The sequence below is a fragment of the Saimiri boliviensis genome, chromosome 14, assembly GCF_048565385.1.
Source record: "Saimiri boliviensis isolate mSaiBol1 chromosome 14, mSaiBol1.pri, whole genome shotgun sequence".
In the NCBI taxonomy this organism is placed as follows: Eukaryota; Metazoa; Chordata; class Mammalia; order Primates; family Cebidae; genus Saimiri; species Saimiri boliviensis.
The window spans coordinates 63,433,788-63,455,212 of NC_133462.1; the positions used below are offsets into that span (position 1 = coordinate 63,433,788).

The 21,425-nt window shown below is 35.0% G+C and overlaps 1 protein-coding gene across 5 annotated transcripts in view; it reads left to right on the forward strand.

Moving 5' to 3' along the window:
* Window positions 1-21,425, forward strand: part of RCOR3 (REST corepressor 3) — a 62,247-nt gene that overhangs the window by 38,012 nt on the left and 2,810 nt on the right. For 4 of the 5 annotated variants that reach the window (XM_074385144.1, XM_039463452.2, XM_039463453.2 and 1 more), the window contains 3 exons: window positions 2,185-2,262; window positions 12,452-12,509; window positions 20,922-21,163. In XM_074385144.1, coding sequence (XP_074241245.1) covers window positions 2,185-2,262; window positions 12,452-12,509; window positions 20,922-21,163 — 378 coding nt within the window. The remainder of the gene's footprint in view (window positions 1-2,184; window positions 2,263-12,451; window positions 12,510-20,921; window positions 21,164-21,425) is intronic. The other variant, XM_039463457.2, reaches the window with a different exon arrangement.

Sequence of the window (21,425 nt, forward strand, 5' to 3'; positions counted from 1 at the left end):
TTTTCTTAATTATTTAATATTTCTCACCTAGATTGCTAAATTAATTTCCATTCTCTTTACCCTATTTTGTTCTTCACATTACTACTGGAAGTATCTTTCTAAAAGGCAGGTATGGTCATTTTGTTCCCTTCCTTAAAAGTCCTTTAGGTTTCCTCCAATCTTTTTTTTTTTTTTTTTCCCCCAGTCTTTCTAAGGTTCAATTCAGGTATATCCTTCCATCTTTAGGCATAATTAAAATTCCTCAGTCTGGCCCCAGCCTAACTTCTTGTCTTTGCCTTAGTGCTTTTCTGTCTTCCTACACATGATTCTGCCTGGAATGCATATCCTCCTCTCAACCTTGTCTGCCAGTTAAATTCTTTAAAACTTAGTTTAGCCTCTTCTCCTCTGGAACACTTTCCCTAATCTTCCCCACCACCTGTTTATCAACATACATACAAGCACTCTTCTTTCTCATTCTCTCTCTCTCTCTCCATGCCTATGTTAGGTGTTTTAGTATTTATTATACTTTTATATTTACTTATCTCCCCACTAGTCTATGAAATCCTTGAGAATTGAGACTACTTTTTAATCTCTATATGTCTGTCTAACATGGCCAACTGACTACCCTTGAACTGTTCTAGATTTTATACATTTTAGCTTTGGTTTTAAGATCTCTGGTGGAAAAAAAGTTCTTAAATTATAAGTATTTCATTGTCCATACTAGAGGGGAAAAACAGAGGAAAAAAGTAAACAAAAAATCCTAACCCTTAACAGTCTAATTGGAGACTAATAATATTGCTAGTAGAGTAGAAGTTAAAAACTTGGTATGGTTTAAATTCAGGTTGTATCTCCTAGCCTTAGAAAAGTTTTTTAACTTCTCTGTGCCTTATATTCCTCATCTGTAAAATGTTTATGAGTAGAGTCTATTCTGCCATAACTTTTTTTGAAAATATGGATTTGTTCTAATGCAGTTAATATACTTGGAAACAATTTGAACATAACACAAATTTTTTGTTTGTTTGTATATGATTTTTGTCAGCAAAAAACATGCATCCAGCTGAAGTAAGCATGCACACATCTCAAACATGTAACAGCTACCTCAATTCACTGTGTGTTACGAACCATACATATCTGGTGTTAAAATTTCAAGTAACCCTCCTACCACTTCCACAGTAATTCACAAACTGCAACCATTTTGACTCCCACTTCCATAGGCAAACTTCATGTCTTTTTTTCCAAAGTAAAGTACTGTCTGTATTGTAGCATTTATGGATTTAGAAAAAATCATAAAATCATTTAGAATGTGTAAAACTGTGTTGCCATTTTTGTTAGGTTCCTGTCTCATGTGGTCATTGAAGTTTCTTAATGTTGTATCCCAATCTCCTTTTCCCTGCAAGCCCTGCGGTGTTTATTATGGATTTTGCATAGCACACTGACCTTTTCTGGTGTTTTTTTTTTTTTTTTTTTTTTGAGACAGGGTCTTGTTTGTCATCGAGGCTAGAGTGCAATGACACAGTCACAGCTCACCGTAACCTAGAACTACTGGGCTCAATCAATTCTCCCACCTCAGCCTCCCATACCCAGCTATTTTTTTTTTCTTTTTTTTTATGGAGACAGGGTCTCACTAAAATTGCCAGGGTGGTCTCAGACTCCTGGCCTCCCAAAACACTAGGATTGTAGGTGTGAGCTATTGTACCTGGCTAGTTAGTGACTTTTAATGTATTTGTCATGTTACAGCAGAACTGATTGTACTTACCTCACAGGGTGATTTTGAGAATTAAGTGATTTATTACATATGAAGGACTGAGAATGATGTTTTATATGTAATAAATAATAAATGTTAGCTACCATCATCATCATTATTATTGGAAGAATTGTTATTTAGTCAAAACATGGTAATGAGAAGTATTGATGGAATTTAATCTGTATGTTTGCCAGTTGTCTTTGGTTATAAAAGTTGTTGCTAAAAGATATTCAAGACCATGATATTCAAAGATACTGAGTCTTTTAGTCTGTTAGATGTTTAATTAGTTGATATGTGTGCAAGTTGAATTAGTGGCATGTCATGCCCTAAGTGTGAAGTATGACTGTTCTCCTAAAATAAAATTTAAGAGGGTTTTGGAATATATTCTTTACACTTACTGAGTACTCAAAAATTTACTTAAGTACACAATCTGATTCACACTTGTGGTTATTTTGTTGAAGGTTCAGAATGCTAAGCAAGTAAACAGTGCACTTAAACAGAAAATGGAAGGTGGAATTGAAGAATTCAAACCTCCTGAGGTATGTTATTGAAGGATATATGTGATTAAGTATAGTGAAAACTTGTTTTTTCTGTTATTCAGTGTTCAAGTACTATTTTGGTCACATGCATCAATAATACTTTGAAGATCGCATAATATGGATAATTTATTATGTCTCTATTTTTTTATTTAGATGATCTTATGATGCTTGGTTAATTGGTTTGTATTTAAATTATTTATTTCTTGCCCTTACAATTTGATAGCAAGCAACATAATTAGGGAAAATAGTAGTTGGAACAGTGTATGTGAAACTAGAAGCTCATTGATGAGCAAGCTATCATATTTCTGGGTCTTCAGCAATGTTTGCTCAAAGCCCTTTCCTGCTTGTGTGAATTGGTAACACAGCAAGAAAAATATCTCGAAAAAAAAATAATTTTAGCAAGTTTTTATTTTAAGATAATTGTCTTTTGGCTCAGTTTTCACTTACGATTTTAGTATGAGGACTTACATTCTTCTACATAAAAACAAGGTCTGGATTGACCATTTTCTTAAGTCTTCCATTTCAGTTGAAACCTAAATATGTTTTTGCTGTTTGTGGTAATTACAGGGGTACTTATATTTTCTTAAGGTCCAATCAGGTCTTTTTCTAGGAGCTTCTACTATCTTTTTTTCTCTTTCTTTCTAAGACTTCCATATTATGCTTCATATCCTGGATTTGCCTTTCTGTGTATGTAATAATCAAATCTTATTTGGTCTTATTGGGACTTTTTTTCCCCACAAGGGGAAACTTAGGTTGACTGAAATATCTACAGATGAAATATATGTGAAGGGCTATGGGGAGGCAGAATAGTAGTACTTCAGAAATAATGTACCATATGCCATCTTAGTCATCAGTGTCTTTCAGAAAGGAAGACTTAACAAAAAACGTTGTTTTTCATTGTTTTAAATAATCTCTTTCAAGATGGTTAGGTTATGGAAAAGAGTGAAAAATAATACAAAGACTGATATCTCATTCCTGGCCCACAGGTAAACTGACAAACATTCGTAGTGATTATTTAAGGATAATATAGTACAAAAATTACTATTTTATTTTGTTATTGCAACAAAAATTATTTTAATTTTGTATTCATTAAAAATTCATGAAAGCAAAGAATTTTAAATGTCTATAATTTTGTAATCTAAAAGTTATATAAAATACCACAGATATTAAAAACATTGTGAGAATAGCAGGAAGAACTTTATGTTAGCAAGTGTGAAAAACAAAACATGGGAATTCCTAGGAAAATGTGTCTTGTCAAAATTGCTTTTGTAAAAGAAAGAAAAGCTGAATAATTGATAATCATTAAGTAAAACGAAGAAATAATTAACATTTTTCTCTCACAAGAGAATACTAGGCCCAGACAGTTTTACAGAAAAGGTTTACTAATTTTTCAAGAAAAGGATAATTCTAATCCCAGATTTTTCATAAAATTACAGGACAGTCTCACTCATTAGCTTTATATAAAGAAAGATGTGAACGTCTAGTAGCATTTTATAGCTTTCCTATATGCTATCTTATTTGATATTTATGTAAATCCATACAGATAGATGAACCAGATACTATTATTTCACATGAGGAAACTGGAAATCAGGAAGGTTAACCAACTACTTCAAGGTGACCGAACTAGTAAATAATGAAACTCTGGCTGTATCTTATATTTTTAGAGTCCTGATTGGACTTCTATATTAGTATGTATCATGCTGCCTCTTACATTTTAAGTTTTTGTATAATAGCAAAATTATATGTTACATTTCCACATTTTAATGCAGTTATTGGGTAAGAAGTTATCAAACATTTATTGTATTTTTTTATTTATTATAAAAATAATGATCAAAATAAAATAACCAAAATGCTAACACGCTACCATCCATACACTGAAGTTGGATATTACTTTGGGTTGATTTATTGAACTTATATGAGATGAAACATACATGTTTTATCATCTAAAGGGTCCCCAGGATATATTTATATTTGTCATATTATTCTTACTGCTTTGGGGAGGAGGGCAACTTGAAGAGATGTGTTTCAGTTAACAGTTACAGTACAGAACTTGACGAATCAGGTAACCTATCTCCACCTTTAGGTTAAACCATACTGAATCAAAGAATGTTAATAACTTTTGAAATAATTATAAATAGCCATCACATGAAGTAACTCTATTGAAAGTAAGCTGTCAGTAAAGTGCTTTTTTATTAATTTGGTTGTATTTCTTACTTTCATTTAGGGAAAAATTTGTTGAAGAAAGTTCATTTACTTCCACAAGTATTTATTGATCAGCTATTTCATATGAGGCACAGTGTTAGGCCCTGTGAAAAGTGTGTGAGAAGGGGGAACACATAAAGATGTGGACAAGATTAGGTGATTTTTTTACACCTGCTTTTTAAAGGAACTTGCAGTCTAGATGTTACAAGACAAACTGATAAAAGTTGTGTGATAGATTTATAATAAGCAAAGTGTACCGGAATATAAGTGGCCATTATTCATTTTGGCAAGGACAGTTAGAGAAGACTTCTTAGAGGGGGAATACTGCAGCTGAGGTTTGAAGGATAAGAGGGATTTTTTTGCACAGGCAGAAGACCAAAGAGGTCATTCTAGGCAGAGGGAATAATATGAGCAATGGTTTGGTGTTGAACAGTGCATTCAAAAATATAAGTCTAGCAGGGGAAAATTAAAAAGCACTTTTAAAAATGAATCAGCAGGTATTCCCTGAGCACTTACTATGTTCTCAATATTGTGCTAATTAATTGCTATTGAGAATTCCTTGGAAATGTAAAACAGTCTTAAGAAGCATATTGTCTACTTAGGAGGCAAACTTGGATGCAGAGAAGGAATGAACATGGTGTATGAGAGATGTTAGCAGGGTTGAGTGGGGGCATCTTTGTGATAGACATAAGTGGGCAAGGCCAGGGCATAAAGTCCTTGTGATAGCCAGAAAGAGAAGTTTGCTTTATAAACTAAGTCAAATGGAAAGACCCTGTAGTTCCTTTAGTACAGAAGGATGTAAAGAAACTTTTTTTAAATTTAGGAAAATTACCATGGCATTATACAAGATAAATTATAACAGGGAAACTTTATAGTTGCTAAAATATTAAGCATGTAAGTCATAAATGATAAAAGGGTATCAGTAAGGTTGGGTATTATTATAGGAGTGGAAGCAAGTAGTAAATCCAAAGAACATTGCAAGGTAGGAAACTGTTAATATGTCTCCTTGAAAGTATTTGTGAGTGTTGAGGGTGTCACTGGCATGTCTTCTGCTTTGATGTGTTTTGGATGGAGGTAAATGGGTAGGTGGAGGAAAGATTGATGAATCAAAAAGGAAGAATAAGTATAACTGAAAAAGGAGTGCTTTTTGAAGCTGTAAATTCCCCATCTATGGTTGTTTTCACGCAAAGGTAGATGACATCCTTTCATTATAGATGTTGGGTGGAATTTTTAGCATTGAGTAGAAAGTTTAACTTGGTGATCTTTCCTACCTCTTTCAACTCAGATAGTTTGAGTCTACCACTGATAAAAATGGGAAAGATGTGAAAACAATTTAGCAGGGAAAGGATAGGGTAAAAATGCTGAATTCACTAAGGATGTCATGCTTTTTGGGACCTTTCATATTATTATAAATTAGATTATTTTATATTATTGTTGTTTTTAAAGCAATTTTAGATGGATGTTTTTGTAGAAGAATATACTCTGTGATACCATCTAGCTAACTACAGCTACCATACAGTTTTAGATTCCTAGAATTGTCTTTAAATTAATCTCTACCAAAGTTTCTCATTAAAAGACAATGTTTAAAATCAGTAACTTACCTGAGTCCTGTGTATTTAAAATTTTGACCCTATTTTTTCTTCACTATTCCACCTCCTCTGCTTCCATTTTGTCACATACTGTTTAATCTTTCAACCATCCCTTCTGCATTTTTCCCCCTCCCCTCCCCTCCTCTCCCTCTTCCTCCCCTCCCTTCCATTTTACAGGGTCTTACTCCCATCGCCCAGGCTGGAGTGCAGTGGTGTGATCTCAGCTCACTGCAACCTTGACCTCCCAGGCTCAGATGATTCTCCCACCTCAGCCTCCTGAGGAGCTGGGACCACAGGCAAACGACCACACGTGGCTAGTTTTTTGTATTTTTAGTAGACATGGGGTCTTGCTATGTTGTCCAGGCTGGTTTCAAACTCAAGGACTCAAGTAATCGCCTGCCTCAGCCCCCTAAAGTGCTGGGATTATAGGTGTGAGCCACTGCGCTTGGCCCCTTTTGCATTTTTCCACTGAGCTGCCTCTTATAAAGGTTAGCATTGGCACAGATGACCACATTCCACAACTTTTAACTTCTGATTCCCATTGCCTTTTTCTGAGCTCTTGATATAGATAACTGCCCCTCTTTTTCTTCCTTTAACTTTTGAGAAGTTATGTTTTCTTTTATAACTCTTCTTCTGTTCCCTGGTTTGTCTTCTATACGTATAGGCATTCTCCCAAGTTTTTGTCCTCAAAATTCATTTTTCCTGTCTTGGATACACAGTCTCATTATTTTACTGTGTTAAAGTCATATGTTCATTTAAATTACACAAATTCATCTAGACATTCAGTCAAATAAAAGAGAAAAAAGAATATTTAGCAATAGCAAGTGTAGTAGTGCTGGCAGTTCTGCTTACACTCCATTTATTGAGTGTTTGCCCCAAAGTGAGCAGTGGTGAACTAGGAATTGAGAATCCACTATTTAGTCAGTCTTAGTTTCTGCATGCTTCCTATGTATCTGTATGTATCTCTTTGAACTGAGAGAGACTGTGTGTGTGTGTGTGTGTGTGTGTGTGTGTGTGTGTGTGTATGTTTGTGTAAAAACCAACACTACCCTAAATTCAAGCCAACAGCTTCATCTGTGGTTTAACTGAAAAACTAGTGGTCCATTCCAATGCTGGAGTAATACCTGACTGTGGGTGCGTTGAGAGACTGTGCCTGTCTCTGGCTACCTTAAGGACATTTCAAGAGTAATCTTGAAAATCAAATAAATTCTAGGCCAATTTTAGATCTGAGTAAGATATGATTCCACTGTTTTTTTCTTATAAAAATTTCCTAGACTCTTCAAAACTGTGTTTTAATAAATGGATCTGATTTTAGCCTCAAGTGGAAACTGAACTCCACCTGAATGTCTTAGTACCTCATTCTCAGTATATCCCAAATTAAATTAAATCTTAGCCTTACCTTCCCACATCTCTCACATCAGCATTTCTTGATTTCTCAGAAATCAAATTTCTTAACAGCATTGCCCCTCTCCCAGCTTTCTAGGATTAGTCTTATTTTAGTTATAATCATACCCCTGACCTCTTGTCCCCCAAAACAAAACAAAAAAAAGCACTTCCCCCACTGCGTGTGTGTGCGCACGTGCGTGTGTGGAGAACTTAGAAACTGATTGCTGCCCTTTATGCAAAACCACCTCAGAATCCAGTTTACCCTGTGCTGTCCAGCTTCTCCCTTGGGAAAAAGTCTCTCCTGTTTCTCTTTCCTCCTTCCACCTCCACCCCCTCACCACCTCACACCTTTCTGTTCCTTGTCCTCACCTTACTCCCCTCAGGACCCCACCCACCCTCTTTGAAAAGACAAAGCTCTGCCTACATAGAAGACTTTTTTATTTTAACCAAAGTTACTGTTGTTTACAGTGAGTTTGGGGGGAAAAATGGCTTTCCCAGTCCTTGCATCAATGGGACACCACATTTCATAACTGTTTTTAATGGTTAAAAAGGAAAAAAATACAAAAAAAAACTGAAGGACAAAAAAGGTGACTGCTGAACTGCGTGGTTTATTGTTGTACATTCACAGTCTTGCAGAAGCCAAGAAGTTCGCAGTTGTGAACAGACCGTGTTCGCTGGAGAGGCCCATGCAGTAGAGTGTAGACCCTTTCATGTAGTGTACTGTCCTGTACACCTGATACTGTAAACATATTGTAATAATAGTGTCTCACATGGAAACGAGAAAACGCTGGGTCAGCAGCAAGCTGTAGTTTTTAAAAGTGTTTTTAGTTAAACATTGAGGAGGAAAAAAAAAAGGCTTTTCCCCCCAAAGTATGATGTGTGAACCTACAACACCCTGACCTCTTTCTCTCTTCCTTGATTGTATGAATAACCCTGAGATCACCTCTTAGAATTGGTTTTAACCTTTAGCTGCAGTGGCTGCACTGCCACGAGTGTATATATATGACTTTGTACATTGCACATACCCTTGAATCCCTACAGTTTGGTCCTCCTCCCAGCTACCCCTTTATAGTATGACAAGTTAACAAGTTGGTGACCTGCTAAGCGAGACACAACTATTTAATCTCTGGCCAGACATCACCCCTTTTGGCTTGATGCTGTGCAGGTCTCTAAAGTCCTTGCTGTTGTCTCAGCAGCCAGTCAACTTATAGTTTATTTTTTTCTGGGTTTTTGTTTTGTTTTCCTTCTAATCGAGGTGTGAAAAAGTTCTAGATTCAATTGAAGTTCTGATGAAGAAACACAATTGAGATTTTTTTCAGTGATAAAATCTGCCTATTTTTATTTCAACAATGTAGCTAAAGCTTGATGTAAATTCCTCCTTTTTTTCCTTTTTTGGCTTAATGAATATCATTTATTCAGTATGAAATTTTTATACTATATGTTCCATGTGTTAAGCATAAATGTACATTAAATCTTAAAACAATTTTTTTTAATTTAAAATGTTTAATTTAATGCTTATTAAATTTAGTGTGAACTTACCAACTCTGATTTTTACTACCCTTCCAAAAGTAATGGCCCTTACCATATTTTAATTTAGTTAAATATCACCAACTTTTCAGGCTACCACTTCTTACTGACACAAATCCTGTTTTCCCTTATACCTGGATTGCCTTCCCATTATTTGCCTTTCAGAAGCTTTTCCTATTTAAAAACCCATCTCAATCTCCAACCCTTCCTTGTTGTTTCCCCACTTAAATCATTGTGACTTTTTCTCCTATCTTTACATTCCCCTGTGTACTCTGTACTTTTTAACTTTAAAGTTATTTGTATTCATTCATCTTCTGATTTCTGAGCTTTCTGAAGTTTAGATTAAAAAGAAATGTCATAAGGCCGGGCGCGGTGGCTCAAGCCTGTAATCCCAGCACTGTCGGAGGCCGAGGCGGGTGGATCATGAGGTCAAGAGATCGAGACCATCCTGGTCAACATGGTGAAACCCCGTCTCTACTAAAAATACAAAAATTAGCTGGGCATGGTGGCACGTGCCTGTAATCCCAGCTACTCAGGAGGCTGAGGCAGGAGAATTGCCTGAACCCAGGAGGCGGAGGTTGCGGTGAGCCGAGATCGTGCCATTGCACTCCAGCCTGGGTAACAAGAGTGAAACTCCGTCTCGGAAAAAAAAAAAAAAAAAAAGAAATGTCATAATACATGTTATTTTTCTTTCATTTTTTGTTTCCTTTTCATTAATGATTTCTTTTCCTCCAGTTTCTGTCTTTTAGATTTAACAAACATGAATTGATCGACTTTCATTTGCTCAGGCAGTGTGCCAGATGCCTTTTAAGATATATTCTAAATATATCCTTATATTTAGTTGTATTTAATCCTTAGATTAACCTACAACATAGGTATTTTGCAAGTTGTTGGTACAGAAGGTCCTTGATATCCAAGTGGTCATTAATCCATGTAATGCATGGAGAAGCAAAAATTCCCAAACAAGAACATTGACTAATAAATCAATCATTTATAAAATTAGGCTCTACTCACCACTCTTCCTAAATAACTGTAGCTGTTATTTGCCCATTCACTACATCATTGTCCTTCTCTGTCACTCTCTTGCTAATACAGTGCAAATACAGCACAAACCAAAATGAAATTGGATACTTTGCAAAAGGTGAGAAACTTCATGAAGTCTGTTAAACTGCAAGAGAATGACATTAGTCATCTACAGAATTGACAGATGAGTATCCAGCAGAATTAACCACTGAAGAAAAAAGTGATGACTCATAGGCAGGCACTTCAAAAAAGAATAATTTGAGTAACAAAGAATTAAGAGAGGCCCTTTAGAAAATTATTTCAATAAGCCTTTGAAACAAAATGACCCATTTTGTGACCAGGTGAATTTCAGAGCCAAAGGATGTTGCACCATTGTGTAGTTAGAAAAGATAGACCAAAAACTAAAGCATATTAAAGTCATTAACTATTTTTTTAAAAGAACTAATTTTTACAGGTTTTAGTTTCACATTTCAGGTTGAAGTGCAATCAACCTTTTATTTTTTTTACCATTAGTATTTACTATAAAATATTTTGACCTGTTTTAAATCAATTTCAGTACCAATTATCCTTGGGTACTAAGGGCCTCTTTTATCCACCTTCCACAGCCAAGATAGCATCAGATTGCCTTGTGTATGAACTCAGTATAAGCTTTCTTAGTGTAAAGTTAGTTTCCCAATTAACAATATATATTCCTTTTTTTTTTTTTTTTTTTTTTTTTTTTTTTTTGAGACAGAGTTTCGCTCTTGTTACCCAGGCTGGAGTGCAGTGGCGTGATCTTGGCTCACCACAACCTCCACCTCCTGGGTTCAAGCAATTCTCCTGCCTCAGCCTCCTGAGTAGCTGGGACTACAAGCGTGCACCACCATGCCCAGCTAATTTTTGTATTTTTAGTAGAGACGGGGTTTCACCTTGTTGACCAGGTGATCCACCCACCTCGGCCTCCCAAAGTGCTGGGATTATAGGCGTGAGCCACCGCACCCGGCCTATAAAATTTTTTTTAACTTTGGAGTTTTGTTTCATTCTTCATTCTGAGTACTTATGTTCTTTACTTTTGGTAAGAAAGTTGGTGTTACTTCTGTGTGCTATATAAACTCTTATTGCTAGGACCATGAATGAGGTAAGACCTAAACGCCCCTTCTCAAAGGAAGCCCTGTTTCTGTTTTGCCCAACATGCCCAGGTATTACACCATGCCACTTTATCTTGGCAGTTCCTTCTGCAAACCTCTGCACACTGGTGTAGTTATTTCTGTCCATCTACTGCCAAAGGTCCTTGATTTACCATTCAGTGGGTATACACTAATGAAATCTGATTAGATATTTACTCTTGTAATATTAGCATACTAAAGATCCTAAATTTAGGAGGATTTGGGGGGGAAAAATATTGGGTGGTCTTGAGAAAAAAATACTCTTATCAGAATTACTTTCTGCTTCAGAAATTTAAAGAAATATTTTAGGATTTAGGCCCGTTCTGTAGTCCTGTGCTAATTTATTCCACTGTTCTGGGGGGAGTAAGGATAGGTTCAGTCTTAAATATGAAGGGAAGACATTTTAGAGCTATAGATCCTCTTTAAAGAAAAAGTTTCGGCTGGGTGTAGTAGCTCACGTTTTTAATCCCAGCACTTTGGGAGGCTCAGATGGGCAGATTACTTGAGGTCAGGAGTTTGAGACCAGCCTGACCAACATGGAGAAACCCTATCTCTAATAAAAATACAAAACTGTCCAGATACGGTTGTGGGCATCTGTAATCCCAGCTATTTAGAAGGCGGAGGCAGGAAAATCCATTGAACCTGGAAGCTGGAGGTTGTAGTGAGCCAAGATCACGCCACTGCACTCCAGCCTGGGCATCAGGGGGAGAAAGTTCCTCACTTACAGCCAGAGGTTTGAGACCAGCCTGGCAACATAGTGAGAGCTCATCTCTAAAAAATAAAAAAATAGCTGAGTATGGTGGGAGGTGCCTGTGGTCCCAGCTACTACTTGGGAGACTGAGGTAAGAGGATTGCTTGAGCCCGGGATTTTGAGGTTGCAGTGAGCTGTGATCATGTCACTGCACACTCCAGCCAGGGCAACAAAACAAGACCCTGTCTTTAAGAAAAAAAAAAAAAGGAAAAAAATCTCTTAAATGTTTAAAACTAGGCTAATATTAATATCTACAGTATGTGATAGGAATATTGTAGTTGGAAAATGGGAGACTAATAGATTTTCTCATGTTTTATTATCTCTTATTAGAGCATAAATGTGAATGTTGTTCCTTCTCCCAAATTGGTACATTTCCCTTTCATTATCTTTCTGCATGGATAAAAGGTAACTCAGAATATATTCTAAAAATGGAATCTTCAGAATCTTCATGAATCAGAGTTGTAGTAATCTCATGTCTGTGATTTGATGAAAAGTTACAAAAATAAGCACTTTGGAAAATGTCTGTCTTCATATCCTCATTAGGAAACTTCTCTTTAATTTTGTAGTCAAATCAGAAAATTAATGCCCGTTGGACCACAGAGGAGCAGCTTCTAGCAGTGCAAGGTATATTAAAGATAAGCAGTTACTGTTGTTAATAATTATTTAATTTGTCATGAAAGGTGACTACCCTAGTTCTTCCCTTCCTTTAGAAATTGATCCAGAAAGGGCTCTTGTGTTTATCACAAAGTCCTGGTGACCAGGAATTCTGTGTTGTATTTGTGGATGTGACATATTCAAGTCTATGTGCATTTTGAGTCCTGAACAGCACGTAATGTATTCTCAGCACCAAATAATTGATGATGATGATTAAGCATGAAAAAGTCACATGGGCTCTTTGTGCTTCTCCTTTGATATTCCTGCAATTGGATTCGTTCTTACTGTATATCATTCATTGATAACTTATAGTCAAAAGCATAAATAAGCTATAGTATGTTTCTGATTACTCTGTAAAATAATGTTTATCTGATAAATGTCAGGTATTGAAAATATTAACTACATGCTTAACTTTCAGTGTTACATACTTCCCTTAAGAGATGTACCACTAAATGCTTAGAAACCTGATTTAAAATAGATTTTTAAAAAGAGACTTAAGAGAGATATCAAAAATTCACATACAGCATTTTAAATGCACTATTTCTAAGAATGTTTTGTTGAATTATATGGCAGAAAGCTTTTTGTATTATGAACACCCGTGGGCAACTGGGAAGCATTATAAACTTGGATTTTCTCATGTTTAAATTACTTAAAGACAAATTATATATTTTTATTCATTGTTATGGATTTTTTTTTCCTCTTTATGATAAATTATGTGCAGGTCCAATTGTACAATTTAAAGTTTGATCTATATTTTGTTTCTTCCTGGCTGAGCACTTCTTTGTGTTGAGTGCTAGTAGTTTTTTTATCTAGGTTAACCACTGTGAGAGAGTGGGGCCCCAGTGAAACATATAAGCATACCTTTTAAAACCTTGCCAGATAGTCTAAAGAGGACATATTTAATACAAAAATGCTTTGCAAGCATCATTCCGGTTGATTAACTGATAGATGACTCTGCAGTTTCGATTGGAGAGAGTAAGAATTAGCCAGCCAGCATGATTTGAAAATGTCACAGGAGGGTGCCAGCAGGATGATGTCAGCCTTTGCTTTGGCCTGTGCAGCATAGCACAGTCATTTCATAAAGAATTGATACTATGACACAGGGTGCTGGATGTGCATTGAGCACATCTGTAATTGTAGAACTGAGTTTCTGAATGAGTCAGAACAAGGTTTAATTAGTTCATAATGTTTAAAAATCGCTGTTTTTAAATTAAACTCTGCTAATTTAAATTATTGTTTAAAAAATTAGTGAACATTTTCAGTGGCTGCTTTATATTCATTTAGAGCTATGGTCTGCAGATTTAGTATAGTCATTTTGAATAGGCGTTGTTTTATTCATGTAAAGCCTATATATTTCTCTCTATCATCGTAGCCTGGTGAAAACTGCACCTGGTTTCCAGTATTCAGTTGTTTGAAGATTAGTATGTTAACTCTGTATTTTTAAGAAATTATCCCAATGAAAGAATTTTCTGAAAAGGATGTCATAGGAAAGTCTAGGCTAATACTTTTCTATACAGCACTCAGGATTTGATACTGCTCTACAGCAGTACTTTAAGTGAGAGAGTCCATTGAATCTTATGGCTGGGTTGGATATTCAAAGCTGCATTCAATGGAAGAATAGTGCTAATATCTAAATATATAGTTTGAACTATATATGTAGACATAATTAAATATTAAAAGAATGAAATAGTCGTATGTATAACCAAACATTTCCTCTGTGCTGAGGTATATTCAGTATTATACTATGTATATTTAAAAAGTAACCCTTTAAGTTACACTAATACAACAGTTTGTATGGAAGTACACCTGTTCTCAGGATTTCAAAGGTACTTTCTTAAAAATGTGTTAATGGTGTTAATGTCTCTGTTTTATTTTTATTCTTTGGATTTTTTTGTCTTCATTTGTAGGTTTTTGTTGTTGTTACGTAAAATAAAACAATAGAAGGACATTTGTGCCCAAAATAGCTATTTTAAAGAGAATTTAAAAGTGTCATATTGTCTTATGTGCCCGTGTATTTATATAGTGCTCAGAAGTGTGTCTTTAAAATAGTATAATCATGTAGTAATGTCCCTTGTACCTGAATTTCAGTGCAGCTAAGATACATAATTGCAGGGTCTTTTAATACACAGTTTACTATCTAGAAGTACTTCTCTTAGCGGGCTGGTTTTTTTTTTTTAATCTCTATGGTAAACCTTTATGTATACTATTCTAATGGCCAATTTAGTTTTACAAAGTAATAAACTGTGTTTTGATATTAACATGTTTTACTTTGTATATCACTGTATATTCAAGACATTTTACACATATATTTCTGATTTGACACTTACTTGTTAAATGCTTTATTTTATCTGGCTCATAGTAGAATACTATTACGGTGACCTGCAGAAAAAAATGTTGACTCTGGTGCAATTAGTGAGATTTACAACTTTACTATTAAATAAGCTTTTTTGTTACAACTCTTTTTAAACCAAGCATATTAAGATCATTTTCTTTCCCAAGGCTTAAATATGTATTTCCCACCTTACTTTCCTGTTCCATCTACTCATACTGTTGTTAAATAAATGTTAGTCATTTAAATAAGTTTCCCTTCTTTTTCACTTAATTAGAAGAGAGGGAAAACCGTGCTCAGATCAAATAGCAATGTCTGTTTACACTTTTGTAATCAGTCACTTTATTATGTTAATTCCAGTTCTACCTATGTTATAATTTTAATAGAATTTTTCAAGAGTCTCCAGGGAGGATATCATTAATACTGCTAATTTAATCCTCTTAAAATATTTACCAGGAAAGGTACTTCTACAGTTTCTGTCATGTGTTCCAACCCTAAGTATCTAAATTTTTATTATGACCAAATTTCATTATGACCAATAATGATCTTTCCCTATTGTGTTAATGGTAAAATGTTCCTGTTTGTAGCACGTATGTGTGTGTGTGTGTGTGTGTGTGTGTGTGTGTGTGTGTGTGTGTATTTTTTTTTCCCTAACCTTATAATGCTTTTAGAAGTTATCCTAAAATCCAACTTGATATTCATATGATAAACAGAATTCAGAAATTAAGAATTTCAAAAGGGGCTGGGCGTGGTGGCTCACACCTGTAATCCCAGCGCTTTGGGAGGCCAAGGCAAGTGGATCACTTGAGGCCAAGAGTTTGAGACCAGCCTGGACAACATGGTGAAACCCTAACTCCACTAAAAAAAAAATTAGCCAGGTATGGTGGCATGCACCTGTAGTCTCCTGAGGCAGGAGAATTGCTCAAACCTGGGAGGTGGAGGTTGCAGTGAGCCGAGATCACACCACTGCCTTCCAGCCTCAGCAACAGAGTGAAACTCTTGACTCAAAAAAAAAATTTAAAAAGGAATTAGGTTATTCTACATGTATCTTTCTTCCATGTAAAATGGAACAATGATGAGCTGTTTTCAAAAAAACAATGCATTTATAGTACAAAACACTTTTTAAAGTATGTAGAGGCTAGAAGTATGGTATACAGTATTTGCCATTTTAATTATAAGTCACCTCTTAAATATATTTGTTTCCTAGTCATTAGTGCTTAAGAAAAAAATGCTTCCCAATTAAAATTTATGCTACTTTAGGATAAACAACAAAATTTTTTCAGTTTTATAAAGATGTTAACTTTAGTTTTTTTTTTATAATTACTACCTTTTTATATAAAACAGAAAATGACAGAACTGTGTTCAGGTGACTTATGCTTATAGTGAAAGTTACCTTCTCTTATATTTCATTCACCTTTTAAAGACAAAGTTGCAAGTCTAGAAATTGTTATCTTTCTAATTTTATCTCATACTAACAAAAAGGTTTGTAAAGGAGAAAAAATAGATTTGGCAGTTGATTAAAAATAAAAGGATGGTAACAGTACATGAATGATCAAAAGGAAGCGGAATGAGGAAATTCATATCTTTCCATCTGAAAAGCACTCTTTTGCTTTAGAGATTATTTTTGTTACAGCAGATACCGTAAGAACGGAGGTTCAAAAATATAATTGTCAGCCCTCTGATACACTTACATTAAATGATCAGTGGTTCCAAATTTCCAGCATTTTTGTAATGGAATGTAACTTATGTGATTTTGGCTTTTAGCCCCTTCCATATATACATCAGTCACTGTTCCGTTGCTATTGATACGTCTTCCACCTTCTAGTACGGAATTCTTGAAGAGATTTGCAGGAGTTAGAGAGAAATGCACAGTCCCAAATGGCTTAAGTTTAAAATGTATGTCTTAATGATAGAAAAGAATCATATCTCTGGAGTTGCTAGATGTTCTTAGATTTCTATTATTTCAAAAATATATGTTTGAAAAAATTAATGTTTCACAGTTAAACTAAGTACATGTTCACTTTAAGAAATTTTATTGTGAAAGCCAGAAAAAAATCCTCTGAAATTTCACTAACTATAAGCAGCTTACCATATTTCGTCTTTTGGGGTTGTGTTTTTTGTTTGTTTATTTGTTTGTTTGTTTTGGAGATAGAGTCTCACTTTGTCATCCAGGCTGGAGCTCAATGACAGTATCTTGGCTCACTGCAACCTCCACCTCCCAGGTTTAAGCAATTCCCATGCCTCAGCATACCTAAGTAGCTGGGACTACTATGCCTGGCTATTTTTTGTGTTTTAATAGAAGCTGGGTTTTGCCATGTTGGCCAGGCTGGTCTTTTCCTGACTTCAAGTGATCTGTCTGCCTTGGCTTCCCAAAGTGTTGGGATTATAGGCATTAGCCACCATGCCTGGCCCCAAAATCTAATTTTAAAAAAATTGTTTTAAACTTACCAAAGGCAACTATTCATGCTATCTCTTCTAGCTTAAAAAGGAAAGTTTCAGATTCAGTTTTTAGAGTGGGGAAACATCATATAAATTCTCCTGATGTTATCACCTTCTTACCAGCCAAAAATTAAAAAATATATATGGACAGACTCTACTAATTCAGAATGTCTGATAATTGAGATAATGACTATGCTAAAGTCTCTACTGCTAATAAAAATATCTTCTTTGGCAATTTTAAAGTATTAACAAGACATGTTTTTTAAAAAAGTATGCTTTTGCATTGAGTAACTTAGATTCCTGGTTGGAGTATGTGGGCTTTCATAAAATGTAATGATAACAGGATATCCTAATGAGTTATATTTTTATGTTAATTGCCAAATAAAACTTTACATATTAAAGATTATAAGGTATCATCTGCCAGCATAGAAAGCCAAGTTGTTTCATTGTAACTTTCAAATGAAATTTAGAAATTTGACTGAAAACAATTTTTTTCTCTTCCTAGGAAACATTATTTGCCTGTTCTAGAGTAATTAGATGTTTATTCCACTAACCTTTGAAAGCAACCTCTTGCCATAGAAGTGAGGCTTTAACAACTATGGTTCAAGTGTACCTTTTACATGAGGTTGACTTAATCATCATATTTAGCTCTCTTCCTGAGAAAGCAATCTGATCACTTTATTATCAACTATGAAAATATAGTGGAGTGTCCTTTCCCCAAGGACAAATTGAAACTAGGGTAGCTCTGATGCCATAAGTTGTTAAAGTTAGTTGCTGCTCATCACTACCACCTGCTAGTTGTTCCAGAAGCCTAGCTGTAGATAATTTTTAAAGAGCAGACTCATCAAGTCAGTTGGAGTTTCACTAGTTTGCCTAATTGCTAGCAACAGTATAGAGCTTAAGATCTTCTAACCAAAATGCTGTTGAACTGTGCCATTCTGAGTGTGACAGTGATAAATAATTCAGCCATATATGTCTCTTGTGGTTTAGGGAAGAATAAGCTTTATAGGGAAGAAAAATCCTATTTCCTTATTTTCTAAGCACTTCCTGTGTACTCAGCATTGTAGTAATACTAGTGCTGCTTTGTATTTTCTAGGACGGTACTTTCCAACCTTTTTCACATCATGGTACACAGAGAAAACTATGAAATCTGTCACAGCATACTAGGCAAGCAGATGAAGCTGCTTTTATCCAAATAAGACTGCCAAGGAGCTCCAGCTATTCCAGACCTGGTCCAGCTATTCTTCAGGCTGAGGGGATTAATATCTAGGCACATCTGTTCTCAGGACGTTGATTGGAATCCTCAGCTAAACTACAGAAATCTACAGTGCGGTCTGAGCCTTGAGAGTTTAGACTGGCATACATGAGTTAATTATAAGCATATTATAGTTAATTTAGAAGCATACTTGGGTGAGTTAGAAAAAGATGTTGACATCGAATGTCTCTAGAAACTCTTAAGTCTTATACAGGAAGTAGTTTTGAGTTTAAGGTCTATAATTTTACAAATATAAAAATTTGGTGACAAGGTAAAGTCCATTGAACAAGAAAAAATCAAGAAGTGGAAGATCAAAAGGAGTATAGTCAGAAGAAGGGGCACTTATTTAATTTAATGGAATCAGACTTGGGGACAACTAGAGTTTTAGAATATATTGTGCAAAATAAGTGTTCTGAGGTTTATAATATCTTTAGAGTTGGAGTCAGAGTTAGTCTTAATGTGACTTCTTCCTAGAAATACATTCTAATCCTAGACTTATTTAAGGTTTTCACTCCTAAACTCGTGTATTCAGTAGGGTTGGCCATTGCTAGAATGTAAATTAAGTGTCCCTTATGAAAATTAGTAACTGATAGAACACTGTATTTACTACATTTGATTTCTAATTAGTAGTTATTCTTCAATGCAGCAAACTCAAATTTAGGATTTAGAAATGGCACAGAGACTCACCCTTCTAAGAGTTGTTATTTTCTAAAATATAAAAGTAGTAGAGAAGTACTTGAATATATAACAGTAGCTCCTATAAACTCTCAGTTGAATCTAGTCACTATTAGAATTTATACTTAACTGTGAAGTTTAAAGAAATCAACCTCATGTGTTTAAAGGGAATATAAATTCATTTCTGCTGATAAAACATTATAAACAGTGTCTATTTTTACTTTATTGTCATGTACATGTATTTTCTTTTGAGAACACAGCAAATGAGCATAGCTTACAAACCCAACACTCAACCTCAAAAATGGGATGTAATTAGAGGATAATAATGTCAGACCTCCTGTCCAGAAAGCTCTTAGATAAAGGAATTCCCCCCAGAGTCAAGCCCAGCTAGTTTAATGTAGCCAGAGATGCTTATTTTCAATTTCTCAATTTAAAATAAAGCAGAATTTATAAGTGAACTTGTGTTACATCCTGTTGGTGCTTTAGAGTAATTGACTATTTCATATTAATTGGTATTGGTAAGAATAGCATTTCTGCTGGGGATTAACATATTCATGTATTATTTTCTCATCTGTGCTCATATACATGTTGTTTATTTAAGCCCCCATATTTTTGTCTCCTTTCTCATCTCTTTCATTAATGAGTTACTGTTTTCTCGTATTTTTGAAAGCAGTTATCAAATTATAAAAGTTTTCAACAATTTTTCTATTTTGAGCTAAGTGCATCTCTTTCTAAAATGAGTCTGTGAACTTCTTTTAGAATTCCCTTAAGAGGAAATTATTATCCATTTGAAATTCTGTAGTATAGTTGACAATCTCAACTTCTTAAATCAATTATTGCCCTTCATTATAATGAAACTTCTTTAGTGTAAAGTTAGATTCTCAGTTAACAATATATATCCCTTCTTCAGTTTAAGGTAGTGATGATGAACACAAGTGCTCTTCAGGTAGTCATTACTGTTACATTATTCTTTAAGCTATAATCTTTCATCCATTCAATCTTTAAAACTGCTAGATGAGTTAAAATACAACTGACTCAAAAAAAAAACAAAAAACAAAAAAAAAACCCTTCCCTTTTTTAAATCCATCATCTTGTGATGATTCTCCTGCTTTTCATGTTTAAGTTCTTAACTAATTTCAATTTGTTGGTACCTTGGTGGTATAGGCAAATATTCCTGTTGAAGTTAGTATTAAGACCAAAATTATAATGCTTTTCTTAATGGGGGAACCCTAAGGCTACTCACTCAGTCCATTGAGGGGATAAGAGAGATGGCTCATTCCCATCCAGTTTTGTTTACAAACGATGTTGCTCAAATTTAGGTGACTGGCTACTAGGGAAATAAATGAATGTGGAATTGAGGATGGAACAAAGAATTCAATGCTTTACAATAAATGGACTGTATTTGAGAGTTCAAGAGAGGATTGGAGAAAATAACTGAGTATGTAAAAAATGGTAAGTTTCTGATTGTTCAGTTGAAGGCAAGTGGCTGGCTCGATGAAATGACATAACTGATAGTTTTCATCTGTGACCCTGATGTCTTAGCCTCTATCTCAGAATTGAGAAATGAGCAGAGTTTATCAGAAAGGATTTTCATTGCTGGTATCTTTTGTGTGTGCATGATGTGTAGTACACACAGCTCTCCTTACTGATCCTTCACAGGTGTATTATTTACTTTGCCTTCCAGGTGTCCGCAAATATGGTAAAGATTTTCAAGCTATTGCAGATGTAATTGGCAACAAGACTGTTGGCCAAGTGAAGAACTTCTTTGTAAACTACAGGCGTCGGTTTAACTTAGAGGAGGTATTGCAGGAGTGGGAAGCAGAACAAGGAACCCAGGCTTCTAATGGTGATGCTTCTACTTTAGGGGAGGAGACAAAAAGTGCTTCTAATGTGCCATCAGGGAAGAGCACTGATGAAGAAGAGGAGGTGTGTTTGTGTATGGAATTTGAGCTAATATGAGTTGAGGAATCACCATTTTGTGTGGTGTTCTGTAAGGTTAATTTGTCAGAGGACTAGCTAAATTGAGCATGAAAGGTTGACAATACACTTACTCAGTGGTGCATCTATCGTGACTCTTAAGTCATAATGACATGCTAAGTTCTGATTCTAGAAGAATGGAGAGTGTATTGTTCTTTCATAGTCTTATTTTTATTTCCAGTGTTAAGCTGTTTACAAATAAAGATGCCTG